Consider the following 14031-nt stretch of genomic DNA (forward strand, 5'->3'; position numbering starts at 1 on the left):
CCCTAGAAAACCCCCTTTCCCTCCCCAACCACCTTCCCGGAGCAAACCACCCTCTTCCAGCCCCCAGAGCCCCAACCCGGCAGCACGACTCCCCCCCCCCCACACCCCCCCCGCCTTCCCACCGCGGGCTGAGGTCGGCACGGCGACATTTCCCTCTCCTTCCCCGGCGGGGCGGCCGCCCGCCCGCCCGCCCGCCTCCCCTGCGCGGCCGCTGGGAGGCTCCGGCGCTCGGCCCCGGCCGCTCGGTGCCACCCGCCCCCCGCCCCCGCAGCGCCCCGCACCGCGGCCCCGCACGCACCGCGGGCCGCGGGCAGCGCCGGCTCCGGCAGCCGGAGGCGAGCGGAGGAGACAGCAAGCGGGGCAGCACCCACCGGCAACCCCCCCACCGCCCCCCCCTCCACCACCACCACCACCCCACCACCACCCCGGGCCGGGGATGGAATATACAAAAAAAAACACAAAGGAAAAGTGGCCGGAGCGTGCCGGGGGCAAAATGCTGGAAGTTTGTAAGTGCAACTCGCCGTTCGTGATCGCTGTTTGAAGGGTTGGTTGGTGGTTTTTTTTTTTTCTTTTTTCTGTGCTTTTCTTTTTTTTTTTTTTCGTGCTTTTCTTGAAACTGTACTTGAAACTATTCGGTAGCCGGGAGTCTAAGGGAAAGTATGCGAAAGGAGTTCTTTGCCTTGGGTTGGCGGCTCGCTGCTTTATTGCTAAGGGGGGAAATAAGCGCTGAAAGCAAGACGGATTTTATCCAGCGGCTGGATTAAGCGGAGGCGAAGCGTGCTCTGGAAGTCCAGTGCCTGACATTGTTCCGGAGCGGGGATCCGTCCCTCTCGTTCCCGGAGGAGCTGCCCCTTCAGCTGCAGACACTTGGATCCTGCACGAAAACCCGAGAGCGGCCGGCGCGGAGCGAGCAGGAGAAACGGAGACCGCACAAAGACCAAACTAACCCGAGCCTCCTCCTCCTTCCCCGGCTATTTGCACATCTACTGAAGACTTTATAAAAATAATAATAACAAGCCAACGAGCGACCCGCTCCGCCAGCCCTTGGAAGATTTTGGAAGGGGGGGGGGGGGGGGAGGTGTCGGCTCCGTGCCGCTGAGCCCCGCGACCCCTTTTTCCCTGCCTAAATTTCCCCCCTGAAGGAACGACCCCCCCCCCAGCCCCCGAAATGAAATAAAACCAATAAACCTGCCAAGCCCCACTCCCTCCCGAGGGGGACCTCCTTTCGGCCGGGGATCCCTTTTGGAGGCAGCGGGTTAATTTTTTAATTTTTTTCCCCCTCTCCCGTGTGCCACCCCCCCCCCACACTCAAGACCCCCATCCCTTCCCTTTCACCTCCCCCCCCCCCCGCGGGCTCAGCCCGTCCCCGACCCCCTCGGCCGATGGTGGCCCGTCCCTAGCAGCCCCCCCCCACCCCCGTTTTTTCCCCGTTCCCCTCTTTTTTCCCCCCAAAACACCCCCGGTCGGGGGGGGGGGGGGGGAGGGGGGGTTCTCGGTGCCGTTGGCGGTGTGGGGTCGCGGGGCCTCCCCCCCCGCCTTCTCCCCTCCATGTGGCACTGAGGCGGCCGGCCACCAGCGGCGGGGGGCGGCGATGGGCGACACGGCTCCCCCCCAGGCCGCGGGGCTGGGGGCCGGGCTGCTGGGGGGCGGCGGGGGCGGCCCGGCGGCCCCCCGGGTCCACAGCGCCATCGTGGAGCGGCTGCGGGCCCGCATCGCCGTGTGCCGCCAGCACCACCTCAGCTGCGAGGGGCGCTACGAGCGGGGCCGCGCCGAGAGCTCCGACCGCGAGCGGGAGAGCACCTTGCAGCTCCTCCACCTCGTGCAGCAGGGGCAGGGGGCCCGCAAGGCCGCCAAGCACCCCAAGGCGGCCGCAGGAGGAGGAGGAGGAGGTGGAGGAGGAGGAGGAGGAGGAGGAGGAGGAGGAGGAGGAGCGGCCACCCCGTCCTCCGCCGCCGCCGCGCCCCCCGACTACCACCAGCACCTCCTCAGCAACGGCGGCGCCAACGGGGAGCAGGCGGCGGGGGAGCAGCGAGCCTCGGCCCTGCTGGCGGTGAGTCACGGCGCCCCCTGACGGGCGGCGGGGGGCGGGCGGCACGCGTGGGCCCGCGGGGCACCCCCGGCCCTGAGGCGAGGCGAGAAGGCGGGGCCGGGGCGCCGAGGGGAGGGCGCCGGGGGTGGCGGGGGACCGGTGGGAGAGGGGTGTGGGTGCTGGTGTCCTTCGTGCGCACTCGGTGCTGGGGTGGTGGCAGCCCTAGGAAAGCCCCTCGAGTGTCCTCGTGATGTCCTGCCGTGAGGTGACACCCCGGGTGTGGGTTGCGGTCCTGAAAGTATCCTCGTGTGCCCTTGCCACCATGGTGGTGACACCCCTGGAAAAGCCCCTCGAGTGCCCTCGTGATGTCCCACCAGATGGTGACACCCCTGGTGTGGGTCGCAGGCACTAAAGTCCCTCGTATGCCCTTGTCACTGGGGCAGTGACACCCCTGGAAAAGCCCCTCGCATGCCCTCATGACGTCCCACCAGGAGGTGACACCACAAATGCCACCATGGCGGTGACACCCCCCGTGCCCGGAAGGTCTCTGGGGGCCACAAGCATCCTCGGCTCGTCCCCGAGCAGCGGTGTAAGGCGGCATTAAACTACAGTCTATGCTCAGAGCCGTGCCCACGGTTTCGCACCTCAGGCTTTGCGCTCTCATTTTGTGCCTCCTGTGCTGCAGGTGGGCAGGCAGCGGTGAGCACCGCGTGCTGGTGCCCCTGGCATACATAGCTTTATGATCCCCGAGGTGGGCAAGTGCTTGCAGAAGCAGAGCTCCTGAAGCTCCGTCTCGCACCCGTGAGCCCCACCGGCGAGGGCTGGTTCATTACTGTCACCCAGCGCATTTCCCAGGGAGAAGTTACAAGAGTTTTCCGCACCCTGCGGATGGCACGTTGACCTTTTCCAACTGGAAGTTGCTCCGGAGGTGTCTGGGAGGCAGAGCCCTGCCTCCTGTTACTCTATGACAAGCCGTTCGTGTACCAGGCTTTCTGCCTTTCCCTCCAGCGTCCCGCCGGCATGTGTTCCCGGCACACACGCGAAATATTACGAGGAGCGACTGCCCCCTGACAGGCCCGTGGCTGCTATTCGAACGGCCCAAAATAGACTGCTCCCTCCCTTCCCGACATAAACCTGTCTCTCTCAGTGCTTGGCGTGTTCTAAAACGGGACCCTGGTGGTTATTTTCTCCCCTCTCAGCCCTCCCGGCGCTGGGGGCTGCGGCACCGTTTGGGAGGGCGGCGATGTGAGGGGCTAACGCGATGACAGCGGGGCGCTTCGGCCTGACTCGGTGCTCAGAGCAAATCTCCCCGTGTTTCTCATCGCAATCAAGAAAGCCATTATCTTATTTTTCCAGTGTGTATTAATGAAACAGTTTGCGCTTGTCTCAAGGAAAAAAGAAAAAAGATTTTGCATAATAACGTACATCCCAGCAAACTCTGCTTTCTGAAGTCAGGGAACATCTGAAGTCAGGGAACAGGCCTGTGTGCTTTTTTTGGTTTGGGTTGGTTTGGTTCTTTACTAGTTGTTACTATTATTATGAAATAGCTGGAGGCAGCTGTTCGAAACGGCTAAATGAAACAACTCCAACGAAAATACCAAAAGGTTTTCGTCTTTGCAGTGCAGAGAGGTTGTCCTTGTTTCGCTCGAGATCCTAAACCTGCTCTTTTGCTGGACACTGCCCCCGTTCCACCTTGCACATTGCCTCACCTCCCCGACAGCTCCGCACGCGCGTGTCTTTGGCGAGGGAGCGAGCTGACAAAGTCCCCCTCGGTTTTGCATGCTCGCGCTCGGCAGTCCTGCTGACAAGGTACGTGACTTCACCGAACATGACGTCTGGGGCCCCGGACCGTGTTTTGACACTGAAGAAGTGCTGGCTCATGAAGCAGCGCTGTTGTAATGGTATCGCTGCACATCGCTGATCCTCCCACTCTGTGCTCGGCACAGACATTCTTCATTTGCTGCTTCGGTAGGGCTGCCTAATTAAGGAACAGAGAAAGGCATCGCTTCAAAGTCACGTCTCTGCGTGATGGAGGCACATGTTCCCCTTGCCGAGCACCCCTTAGAACATTGTTGCATGTGCTGAAAAGGAAAAGGAAACCACGCCATGTCTGAGCGGGATGAATTCGAGTGGTTGAGGGTCGGGCAGCAAGTAGCCCAGCGTTGTGCTCCTCTTTTTGAAAATTCAGAGGGCGGTGATGGGCCAGGATAATAACGGGGTCTTGCTTTGTTCTGGCTGTAGCCAGAGGAGGAATTTGCTCTGCCAGTTATCCCAAGGGCACTTGAAAGTGGAAGGATGAGGCAGAGTAAGTCAGTTGCCCTGTGCACTATAAACGTACAGGGAAGAGTCTAAGGCAGCAGAATCCATCCTCTGGGGGTGTTTCCCAAGGGGAAATCCAGCGGAAGACTTGCTTGCGCCGGTGGTTATTCCTCTAATTTCAGACTTTTTGCTCGGAGCAGATGGCAGATCGGAGGTGCGTGGGGTCCTGGAACATAGCGGTTCTGAGCATCGGTCGTGGGAGGTACAGCTCTGGCACGAGGAGGCACAAGACGAGAGCGTTTGTGCGAGTCTCACAGTGAGGATGTGAGATTTGACACATCTCTGACTCCACGGGGGGACTGTAAAGCTCCACCTGCCTTGCTGTAGCTCCACCAGTTTAAAAAGAGCTCCACACACAGACGAGCGTGAAGGCAGTCCTGGCTCTCTTCGGGGAGTTCTGGCTCTCAGGGCGCTCTTTGTTCTGCAAAATCCGAGATTGTCCCCACGCTTCCTCTGCTGAAAATAGTTGGGTCGTTTCCTTCTCTCTGCAGATCCCACTGCTCTTGTTAGGAGCGCGCCTGCCGTGTTCAGTGGCATTGGATGGGTCGTTTGCTCAGTTGGACTCCAGAGTAAATATTTGACACTCGATAACATTTGAAACAGCGTTCACTTGAACATATCAGAGGGCCTGAAGTGATAATCTGATGCTGTTGATACTATTATTTGATAATTATCTGTCCCCAGCGGGCAGTTTAAAACCGGCAGAAGAAAGAGTTTTCAGTGGGATTGGGTTTGGGCTCAATTTGGCAGCGTTACTTTGATTTTTTGAGCAAGCAGCTTTGGCAGCAGCATTTTCTCACTGGAGAGTGGAGACCAGATTTTTGAGCTGGACTGCTGGGTGTGGGTGCATGTGAAAGAGAAATTTATTCTTCTGGACACAGCTAGGAAAGCTTTTGTGCTTTCTGCCTCCCTGCATTTCCCATGAGCTGACGTGTGTTTATTTATCTGGTGGTGTTACTTTTCATGGTGCAGAGTGGAACAGAAAATATTCTGTCCTTTATACATATATCTGCATGTATATATGTGCCCTCCAGCACTTAGCTGTTTATATTATTTGTGTTATATGTAAACAGTCAGCTCTGGAGGGCATTCCTCAGCGGGTTAAGCGTTGAACCGGTGATACCAAAGTTCTTGCGCTGCAGTTGCAAATCCCCCGCGGCCCTTCCTTCCCTTCGTTCCTCTGCCACAGGCTGAGCAACGTTCATTTCGCTCTGTGCAAACGAGGAGCTCGCTTTCACAGGCATCGCTGTGTTATTCTGGTCAGGTTGTTCCGTTGCAGCCACCACCCTGGTGGCCGATGTCTTCCTCCGAGTGTGTTAAGTGCTGTTTGTCACCAGTCCCAGGTGACTCGTTCTGCTTTTATCCCTCTCCAAGTCACGCTGAATTTATTGTTATAACGATTGTTATTATTTTCTGTGCTCAGAAGAATGACTGCGAATGCGGCCTGCTCCCCAGATGTAGTCTGCAAGCAGGTGAAAAAAAAAGAAGGGAAAACAGTCCTGCAAAGATGGTGTAGGCGAGGAAGAGAGAAAGGACTAATTCCCCCTGCTCCCCTAAATTCTCATCGACAGCAGTCCAAACCTGGAATAGGCATGGGTTTGTCTCAGTCCCCTGAGGACATCACTGGGAGACAGGGTTGCCCGGGTGGGGCCGAGAGCCAAGTTTTGCTTGTAAAACTTTGATTTAGGTGGTTGGTGTATGTGGAGATCCTTTAAATGAGCGTAGAAACCCTGGCATTGTTTCCTAATAACTTTTTTAATGATCTGTGCTGTACTTGCTGAGGTTTGGACTGCCCTGTGCTGGCATCAAAAATCTTCACGTATTTCAAGAGGAAGGGTTGTGCACTGGTATCTGTGGGCTGATTTTATACTTCCCCCATATCCCAGGTTTTTTGCCTTCTTTGCTACTGGCCTGCCAGGGTACCCTGCAAAGTAGTCGTGTTTTCTGGTGCTGGATGTACGTAGCTTTGGGAAGCTCTTTGAAAGCAAACAGGACAAGGCGACCAGCTACGAGGTGAGGTGGCGTTAGGGTGCGGTGAACAAGAGGGGACTGCAGCACGGACCGTTCCGTGAAGGTGGGCTGGCATCTTTGGATGAGCAAAGTTTGGTGCCACGCGACGAAACGTTCTGTTTGTGAGGTGGCAGACCGCTGCCTGGGGCTTCTGTGGGAGCAAAGCTGGGTTGGATAGAGACAATTTCTGTAGCCGAGTCAGACAAAATGAGTCACGTTGCCTTTGTGGGTAGAAAACTTTGATTTGCTGCCGCGGGCCTTGCTGCCTGCCGGGAGCCGTTTGGGTAGGACGGACCTGGGCACCACTGAACGTCTCAGTTCCCCTTGGCTCCGAGAGCGTTCTCTGCACCGAAATCAAGGAGACTCCCTGGCGGCTGCGTAAAGGTTATCATTTAATGAAAAGTTCAGCCAGTGAACGTGTTAAGTGTCTGCTAGTTTAGGAGCCTTTTCAGCCCTAATTCTCCAGCCAAATCGCTTACTTTGAAGCTTTTTAACCTCCGAATGCATTTAATGAAAGTCTCCGCCATTCTGAAACTGTGTAACAGACTGTTTCCGCCACCGAAGTTTCTGTAGACAGCGAGCAGTGGGTCCCCAAGGCCAACCCGTGGCCAACCCCTTAACTTCCCCGACTAGTACAGCTCGTCCTCTGAGCCTGCTCTCGCATCCCCTGCAGTGCTCAAATTGGGTCCCCTGGGTGTAGCACCATGACGAAGGATGGTGAAGCAGCTTCTGTTTCTTCTCTGCTGAGAAATGTGACTCCGGCAAAAATGTTAGTCGCTCTGTGGGAAAATCTGAACCTTAGAAAGGTATGTCTGAGTCAGACCCAGAAGCTGCTTTGCTGAAACTTTGACTTATCTCACTCTTATTTCTTCTCTCCTGGCAATGAACGCTGCCTGCAGAAGGTGTATGTGGTCTTCGGTTAGCTTGCAGTGGCCAAAACACCCCACAACTAGGGTAGTCAGTTAGCAGGTTCAGAAAGACCATAACATGCTTCTCTTCCTCTTCTTAACTGCTGGCAACGGTCCTTTCTACCAAGATACCATCTTCAGAGGCCAGTTGTAGTCTGCCTTCCTTATCAAGTCTGCGAGCTTATGAAACTGAAACTTCACCCGTGTCTAATTGCTGAACAGAATGGCTCCACCACGGTCCCCTTGGCACCTTTGGGAGGGGTAATATCGCCATTGCCCCATGTATGTTGCACCTCAGATGTGGTGTAGGAGTTGCTGGAAGCTGGCAGCCTGCTCCAGCTGACAAAGCACTGGGACAGAGGTGGCAGCTCTGCCACCAAGCTTCTCTGGGACTTTGCACGTGTTCCCCAGGTGCCACTATTTCCCTTCCATGCTTTATTGAGGTCTTCAGGCAGCACCACGTCAGTGCCTAGCCCGTGGGACTCTGGTCTCTGCTGGGGGCCCAACTCTACACCACAGTGACTTTACACCATCACTCCTATGGGGTGCTGGAAGGTGATTAAAGAAACCACTGTGCAGCACGTTATGGGGCACACGGTCAGTTACGAGGTACGTGGAAGAGCTTTAGCCTTTTGGCTGCTCCAAAGAGAAGAAGAGGAACAAGGTCTTGGGTCCTTGGCCCCTCTGGTGTCTGCATGTCAGCAGCTCCCTGCGTGACCTACTCCCAGCAGCAGTAGGATGAAGCTGATGGGATTCGTGGCAGGTTGGTGTTTTCCACAACTCTGAGTCCATGGCTGTAAACCCAACAAGGATCTTACCCATATCGTGCTGCTACGGTTTGGAACAGCTTTGAGCAGTGAAAGAGGCAGTGGTCTCGGCTGCAGAAAAGGAGGAGGTGGTGCCAACTGAAATTTGGATCACTTTTTCAACTTAACAGTATTAAGAGACAATTTTTTTTATTTTTTTTATTTTCTGTACGTGAAAGCACAAACTATTTACACCCCAGATTTCCCGTGAAAAGCCTCCCATAGCCACTTGCGAGCCAGTCTGTGAATTTGTCATACCTTGTCAAGTTCTTCCAAAGCATTCGTAGATGCAGGTAGTTATCCATAACTGTACTGAAGTGCCAACACTAATACCTAACACAAAATACAACTCTCAAGCAAAAGTTCTTAGGTGAGCGCACTGTAAACTAAAACCCCAGTGTTTCTACTCTGACTCTAGGATCTGTTCAGCAGATTACTCCTGGTATTTCACTTCCATAAATCTCAGTTTCCTCTATGAAAAATACTATTTATCACCTTTGCAAAGCGCATTGAGATCTGATGGTGAGTTTTATGGCTTAGAAGCCAAATTCATTATTGATGGAGCCTGAGACGGGATATCTGAACGTTTGCTTTGGCAAAGCTGCAGGCAACGTATATGTGTTGATGGATTCTTCTTATTTGACTTTTGTGTTTTGAGCCGTTGAGGTGCACTCAAATCACCTTTTCAGCCTTTGTCCCACAGGTATGAGGACTGGAAACATAAACTCAAACGAGTCTTTTACATAATGATGTGACTCCCGGCTGGGTTTTTATTTGAGGCAGCGTGTAGCCCAAGATTCACAATGAAAGTGCAAGATGTGGCGGTGCCTCTTATGCTTCGTATTTTCTTGCTTCACTTGCTCTGCATTCTGCATCAGTTTGTACTCAAATTAGTCTCCCAATTAAGTCGGCTGCGTCCAAGCGCGGCGTGTATTTGACGCTCCAGCAGGCCGGGTGCAGAGTGGGACTGGAACTGAGAGCGTATACCGAAGTCATCTGCTTTCTGGTGAGGCTGCAGCTGCACCCCAGCAGTAAGTAGCAGGTGGGAGCTGCTTTGTCCTGCACATGTTGCCTGCCATTTGGTAGGAGAACAATCCTGTAGTAACAGGGGAAGGTTCATGTCTATGGCTCAGGGTGGGAGGAAGGCTCAGAAGTATTTCTTAATCGAATAATGTGAACAAGCACAAAATTCCAACACGCTTAGTGAGGAATTATATATAAATCAATTTAATTCGTAAATACATCATGCCCGTGGCTTCACACACAGGTGTTGCCATTTACCTGACAAAATCCCTTTAGTTCAGAAATGGCTCCTGTAGCTATTTTCATCTGTGCCACTCATTTGTTGTGATGTGCTTTTAAGCCCAGCTGAATCAAGGTGCAGAGAAATTAGAACCTATTAGAAATCGGCATGAAGGCACAGCAAGGAAGCAGCTCTTGCAAAGCCATGTACCTGCTGCCTGAGCCTGAAGCGGACTGAAAGAGACGGTAAGGTCTTGGACGTGCAGATGAAACCCCAAGAAGTTTCATCTTGGCTACTCAGCTTTGAAACAAAACACGCCGTTGTGCAACAGCCGTCGCTGTGGTACCCTGGCTTTCTTACAGAGCTCTTCAGGCACCTCCCCACAGTAGGTGTTACACAAACACCCAGTGAGAACCGTGCCCTTCCCTGCATACCTTAGGGCCTCGGGAGACAAGATAGACAAAGAATGGAAAGAGGAACAGAAGCACAGAAAGGTCAAGTGTCTTGCCCAAGGTCAAACAGCAGGTCAGTGGCAGAGCTGGGAACAGAGCCCAGATTTCCTGACTCCTAGTCCAGCGCTCTATTAATCATCCCCTCGCTTTGTGTTCTGCGGCCTGTTACTGTCCATAGGAAATGTGAGGAAGACTTTCCGACAGCTTCAGAGTAACTTCTCAGTTTTGGAAACTATTGATCATCAACACACTATTGAGATAAAGAGGTCGTGTACGGGACATGGGCACTAGGGGATTCAGAACTGAGTGCTCTAGGTATTGATTTCATTCCAGGACGCTGGAAAGCCATAATTTCATAATCCCAAACATTTACTCAGATTTTTAAAGTCTTTTTCTCCTTACGTTGTGTACCAAGTGGTCTGTTTTACAGACTTACTCATCACGGTTAACTCCTACATTGGCGCTTACCCTATAAATCATTTCTTCCTTGAAAACGAGTTACAACAGTTATTTAGTTAGCAGGACTTTTCTCCTCTGTGGAATTTACCAATGAACTAACGAAATAGTGAGGAAAGCAGAGAGTCAACAGTGCAGAGTCACTTGCAATTCTTGCTTATTTTCATTCCTCACTATACGATGTGTTCAATTTTCAAAGTCTTTTAATGGAGTTATCTTGATCACAAAGTTAATTGTACCCATGAGATTTTTATTTTTTTTTCCTCCCCAAATTTTTGACTGGAGGCAAAACTCTGGCTAGGGTGGTAATGAGTTATCGAGAGTCTCTTGTAAACAATAGTATAATCACTTTCTTATAGTCATGGCAACAGTGTTTAAGCAATGAGCTTCCCGAACACAATGTGCACTGTCTCCACTGAATAGCTATTGCAGCGCTGAAGTGTATGCTGCTCATTTTCAGAGGTCTCAGGGATATAAATTATTCAGCAAAACAACGCTGCTTCAGCAGGCGTCTTTGAATTTGTTGTGTTTTGTACTAGCCAAAGACGGGTGCTTATCTGTGCGGATGGGGCTGTGCTTAATTCTGCTCCCGCTGAATTCAGGGGTGTCTGTCTCAAGCCCTTCCAGCACCGTGCTACCTGTTGGCCGTAGTGTTTGCCATCCTGAGAAATCTCTAACGGGGAGGGCAGAAGGGCTCAGGAGGATGCGTGCCGTACGTATGTGTGGTGTGAGATGAGGTTGCTAGGTGCAGTATGATGAATTTCTTTTAATTGGCAAGGGGTTCGTTACAACAGGGCCAATGCCTTCTGTGACCCAGAGGGTCACCTGCGTTCCTGCTCAGCGGGCTGGGGAGGCTCCCTGGAGAGTGGATGGCTTCAGAGGAAGCTTCAGAGTTGAACCCCAAGACAAGGATTTGCCTCTGACTTTTCTGTTTATTTTGTTCTTTACAGCTCTCTCATTCAAATAGCTAGACCTGGAGGAAAGACCTTGTTGGCAACAGTTGTTGTTTTGAGATGAGTCATTCCACCAGATTTCAGAAATGCCACCCCAGTGACAGTTGGCGAAAATGCTGCATGGGCTGTTCAGTTTATGTTTTTCACTTTGGAAAATCAGACCATTTATTTAGGGTTCTGTTGCTTTAGAAACCATCTCCAGACACTCCCAATTTCCTTTCCTTTCCTTTCCTTTCCTTTCCTTTCCTTTCCTTTCCTTTCCTTTCCTTTCCTTTCCTTTCCTTTCCTTTCCTTTCCTTTCCTTTCCTTTCCTTTCCTTTCCTTTCCTTTCCTTTCCTTTCCTTTCCTTTCCTTTCCTTTCCTTTCCTTTCCTTTCCTTTCCTTTCCTTTCCTTTCCTTTCCTTTCCTTTCCTTTCCTTTCCTTTCCTTTCCTTTCCTTTCCTTTCCTTTCCTTTCTCCTTTCCCTCTCCTCTCCTTTCTCCTTTCCTTTCTCCTTTCCCTCTCTCCCCTTTCCTCCTGTTCCCTTTCCCTCACTGCTATAGTATCTCAACATCTGAGCTTTCCAATATTAATTCTGATCTGATTGGCCTCTCCTGAAACAGTTTGTGAGAAATAGTATGGATGTGGCACTGTGGAACATCAGCCTAATGCAGGATTATGCTCTTTATTTCTGTAGATTATGCCAGTTTGTAGTCAATTATTCTGTTTTCCAAAGAAGTGCATTCACTCTGCTTCTCCAATAGCTTTTGATTCCGTGTCCTTCTAAGCTAGATACTCTTGGTCCTCAGCATTGGGCTGCTTACCTCTGTGGCCCGGTTCCCGGAAATAGTTATGCATGTGCCTAATTGTGCACACATGGGTAATCACGCTGAAATCAAGATGTGTAGAATTAAGCAAGTCTCGAAGTATTTCCAGGGTTTGGTCTTTGTTCAACAAACAGGCCTCAGCCTGACTGAAGCCCACTATGTGCTACCAAAATAAAGCTGAATTCAAGATTAAGTAGCATATTAATTATCAGTTGACTTATTTCCTCAACACAGTTACTTTTATACTTTTAAAAACTATTTTCCATTTTTCCTACAAGTCCAGTTGCCTTTCCTTTCACGTTCATTTTTCCTCCTCACTGCACGGCTCCCAGCAGACCTGAGCTGCTGGCCACATGATCCGCTTCCGTAATGATTCGAGTTCCTATATTTCTTTTTTTCCTACCAACTTTGTGCATTACCATAATGGCTCCTAGGACAGATTTTGGCCAGCTTTTCGGGAGAGAGAGCGTCACGGTGTTTCAGACCTTCATTTCCAAGTGCAGTATTAAATATAATCCTTATAATTACAGCGCTGCCGCTTGGACCACTGTAGTTCAGGCTGTGTCAATATGTCATCAAAAGCTCTCTTTCTCGGGAGCTGGAACTCAGTCTTGTTGATTGAGTTGAAATCTGATGGCTGGCAGCTGCAAACACGCTCTGTCCCCATCCCCCTGCCTCCCTTGCTTTTTTTATCCTTTTACCACAAACTCCTCTTGCTTTCCGTCAAAGCCGTGAGTTTACAGACCCGAGATAATGACTGATTCCAGGCGAAGTTATTTGGAGCCACCCCTTTGGGGCCGTCTAGACCATCCTGCGAGTCGTGCCCTGCCTGGGGCAACCTGAAGGCACAGTCTGCTGTCGGTGCCCGTGCCGAACCTGAGAGCACACCGCGAGTGCCGTCCCCAGCCCATGCTCAGCCCTGGCTCTCGGAGCCCTTCGGATGCTGTTAGTGTCACACTCGGCAGCCAAAAAAAATCCGGTAGGCACACCTGGGCTGACATCTGTGAGGCTCTCGTGTGAGCAGGGCTGGGAGCGCTGCAGTCTCCCCTTGCTCGTGGCCTTGGCCGCTCGCCACGCAGACCTCGCTCTTCATCTGAGCAAAGGCCTCAGGAGCGGGGCGCTTCCCAGCAGCAGCTTGTACCGAAAGTTTAGCACACGCTCATTTAGCCCCAGGGGGCTGGGGGGAGCGGGAGGGAAACAGCTTTGGAAAAAAATAAAATAAAAATTGGCATCCAGCAGTTGCATAACACGATCCTGTCATTTCGGGTACTTAAAAAACAAAACAAAACCCCAGCATTCATGACCCGAGATATTCAGGTTTTGAAAAGTGCCACTTGCCAACGCGCAGTAACTGCTTTTCATAAGGCCTTTCAGTCCGTGTATTTACAGGTGGACCAGAATAGCTCCGCAGAAGTCAATCCAGTCCGTTGAGTAAACAGTAGGTACTTCTAAAAGTTTCTATATATACCAGCCGTGTGTAAGGCCTCTAACATACGTCTGTACCGTACACAATGCATCTGAGGGGCCCTGGCAGAGCCAGGATGGCTACTGAGGTCGATAACCCCCTCAGTGCTGCCTTGGATGTGTGTGCGTTCTGCCAAACCCGTGAAGGGCGATTGCGTTTGGATGGCCGGTGTGTTACTGAAGCGGCCCTTTATGTGGTTCCCAGAGCCCTCTGAGGACGTACTGTCTGTGCTCGGGCCTCCCAGCCTGTCATCTACGCACAGCCTCTTCAGCACGGGTCAGGAGGACTCTTCAGCACGGCCTCACGCCTCTTGCTTTGGTCACAGGAGTCACACACATCCCCTTTCCCTAGCAAAGTCCTTCTCTGCCGCCCCCTCCTCCACTCCCCAGCCCTATTAGCCATTCCGCCTCGCTCTCACCTGGGTTAATCCCCCTCCCTTCTCTCCTTTCATGCTCCTGACTCTGCTTCGTGATGTTGTTTTCCTAGCGTGGAAGAAAGGGCCAGAGGGCCAGGCTAAGAGAGAGATGCTGAACACATGGCTTCCACATGTGCTCCTCGTCTTCCCTCGCACCGCCTCTCTAGCT

The 14031-nt window shown here is 52.4% G+C and overlaps 1 protein-coding gene across 1 annotated transcript in view; it reads left to right on the plus strand.

Moving 5' to 3' along the window:
* Positions 1-395: 395 nt before the first annotated feature.
* The window catches only part of MAML2 (mastermind like transcriptional coactivator 2), a 214112-nt gene continuing 200476 nt past the window's right edge, over positions 396-14031 (plus strand). Inside the window, exon 1 of the mRNA XM_066989856.1 lies at positions 396-2050. Within this exon, the coding sequence (XP_066845957.1) occupies positions 1592-2050 (459 nt within the window). The 5' untranslated portion in view covers positions 396-1591. The remainder of the gene's footprint in view (positions 2051-14031) is intronic.

The sequence above is a fragment of the Anser cygnoides genome, chromosome 1 (assembly GCF_040182565.1).
Source record: "Anser cygnoides isolate HZ-2024a breed goose chromosome 1, Taihu_goose_T2T_genome, whole genome shotgun sequence".
NCBI lineage: Eukaryota > Metazoa > Chordata > Aves > Anseriformes > Anatidae > Anser > Anser cygnoides.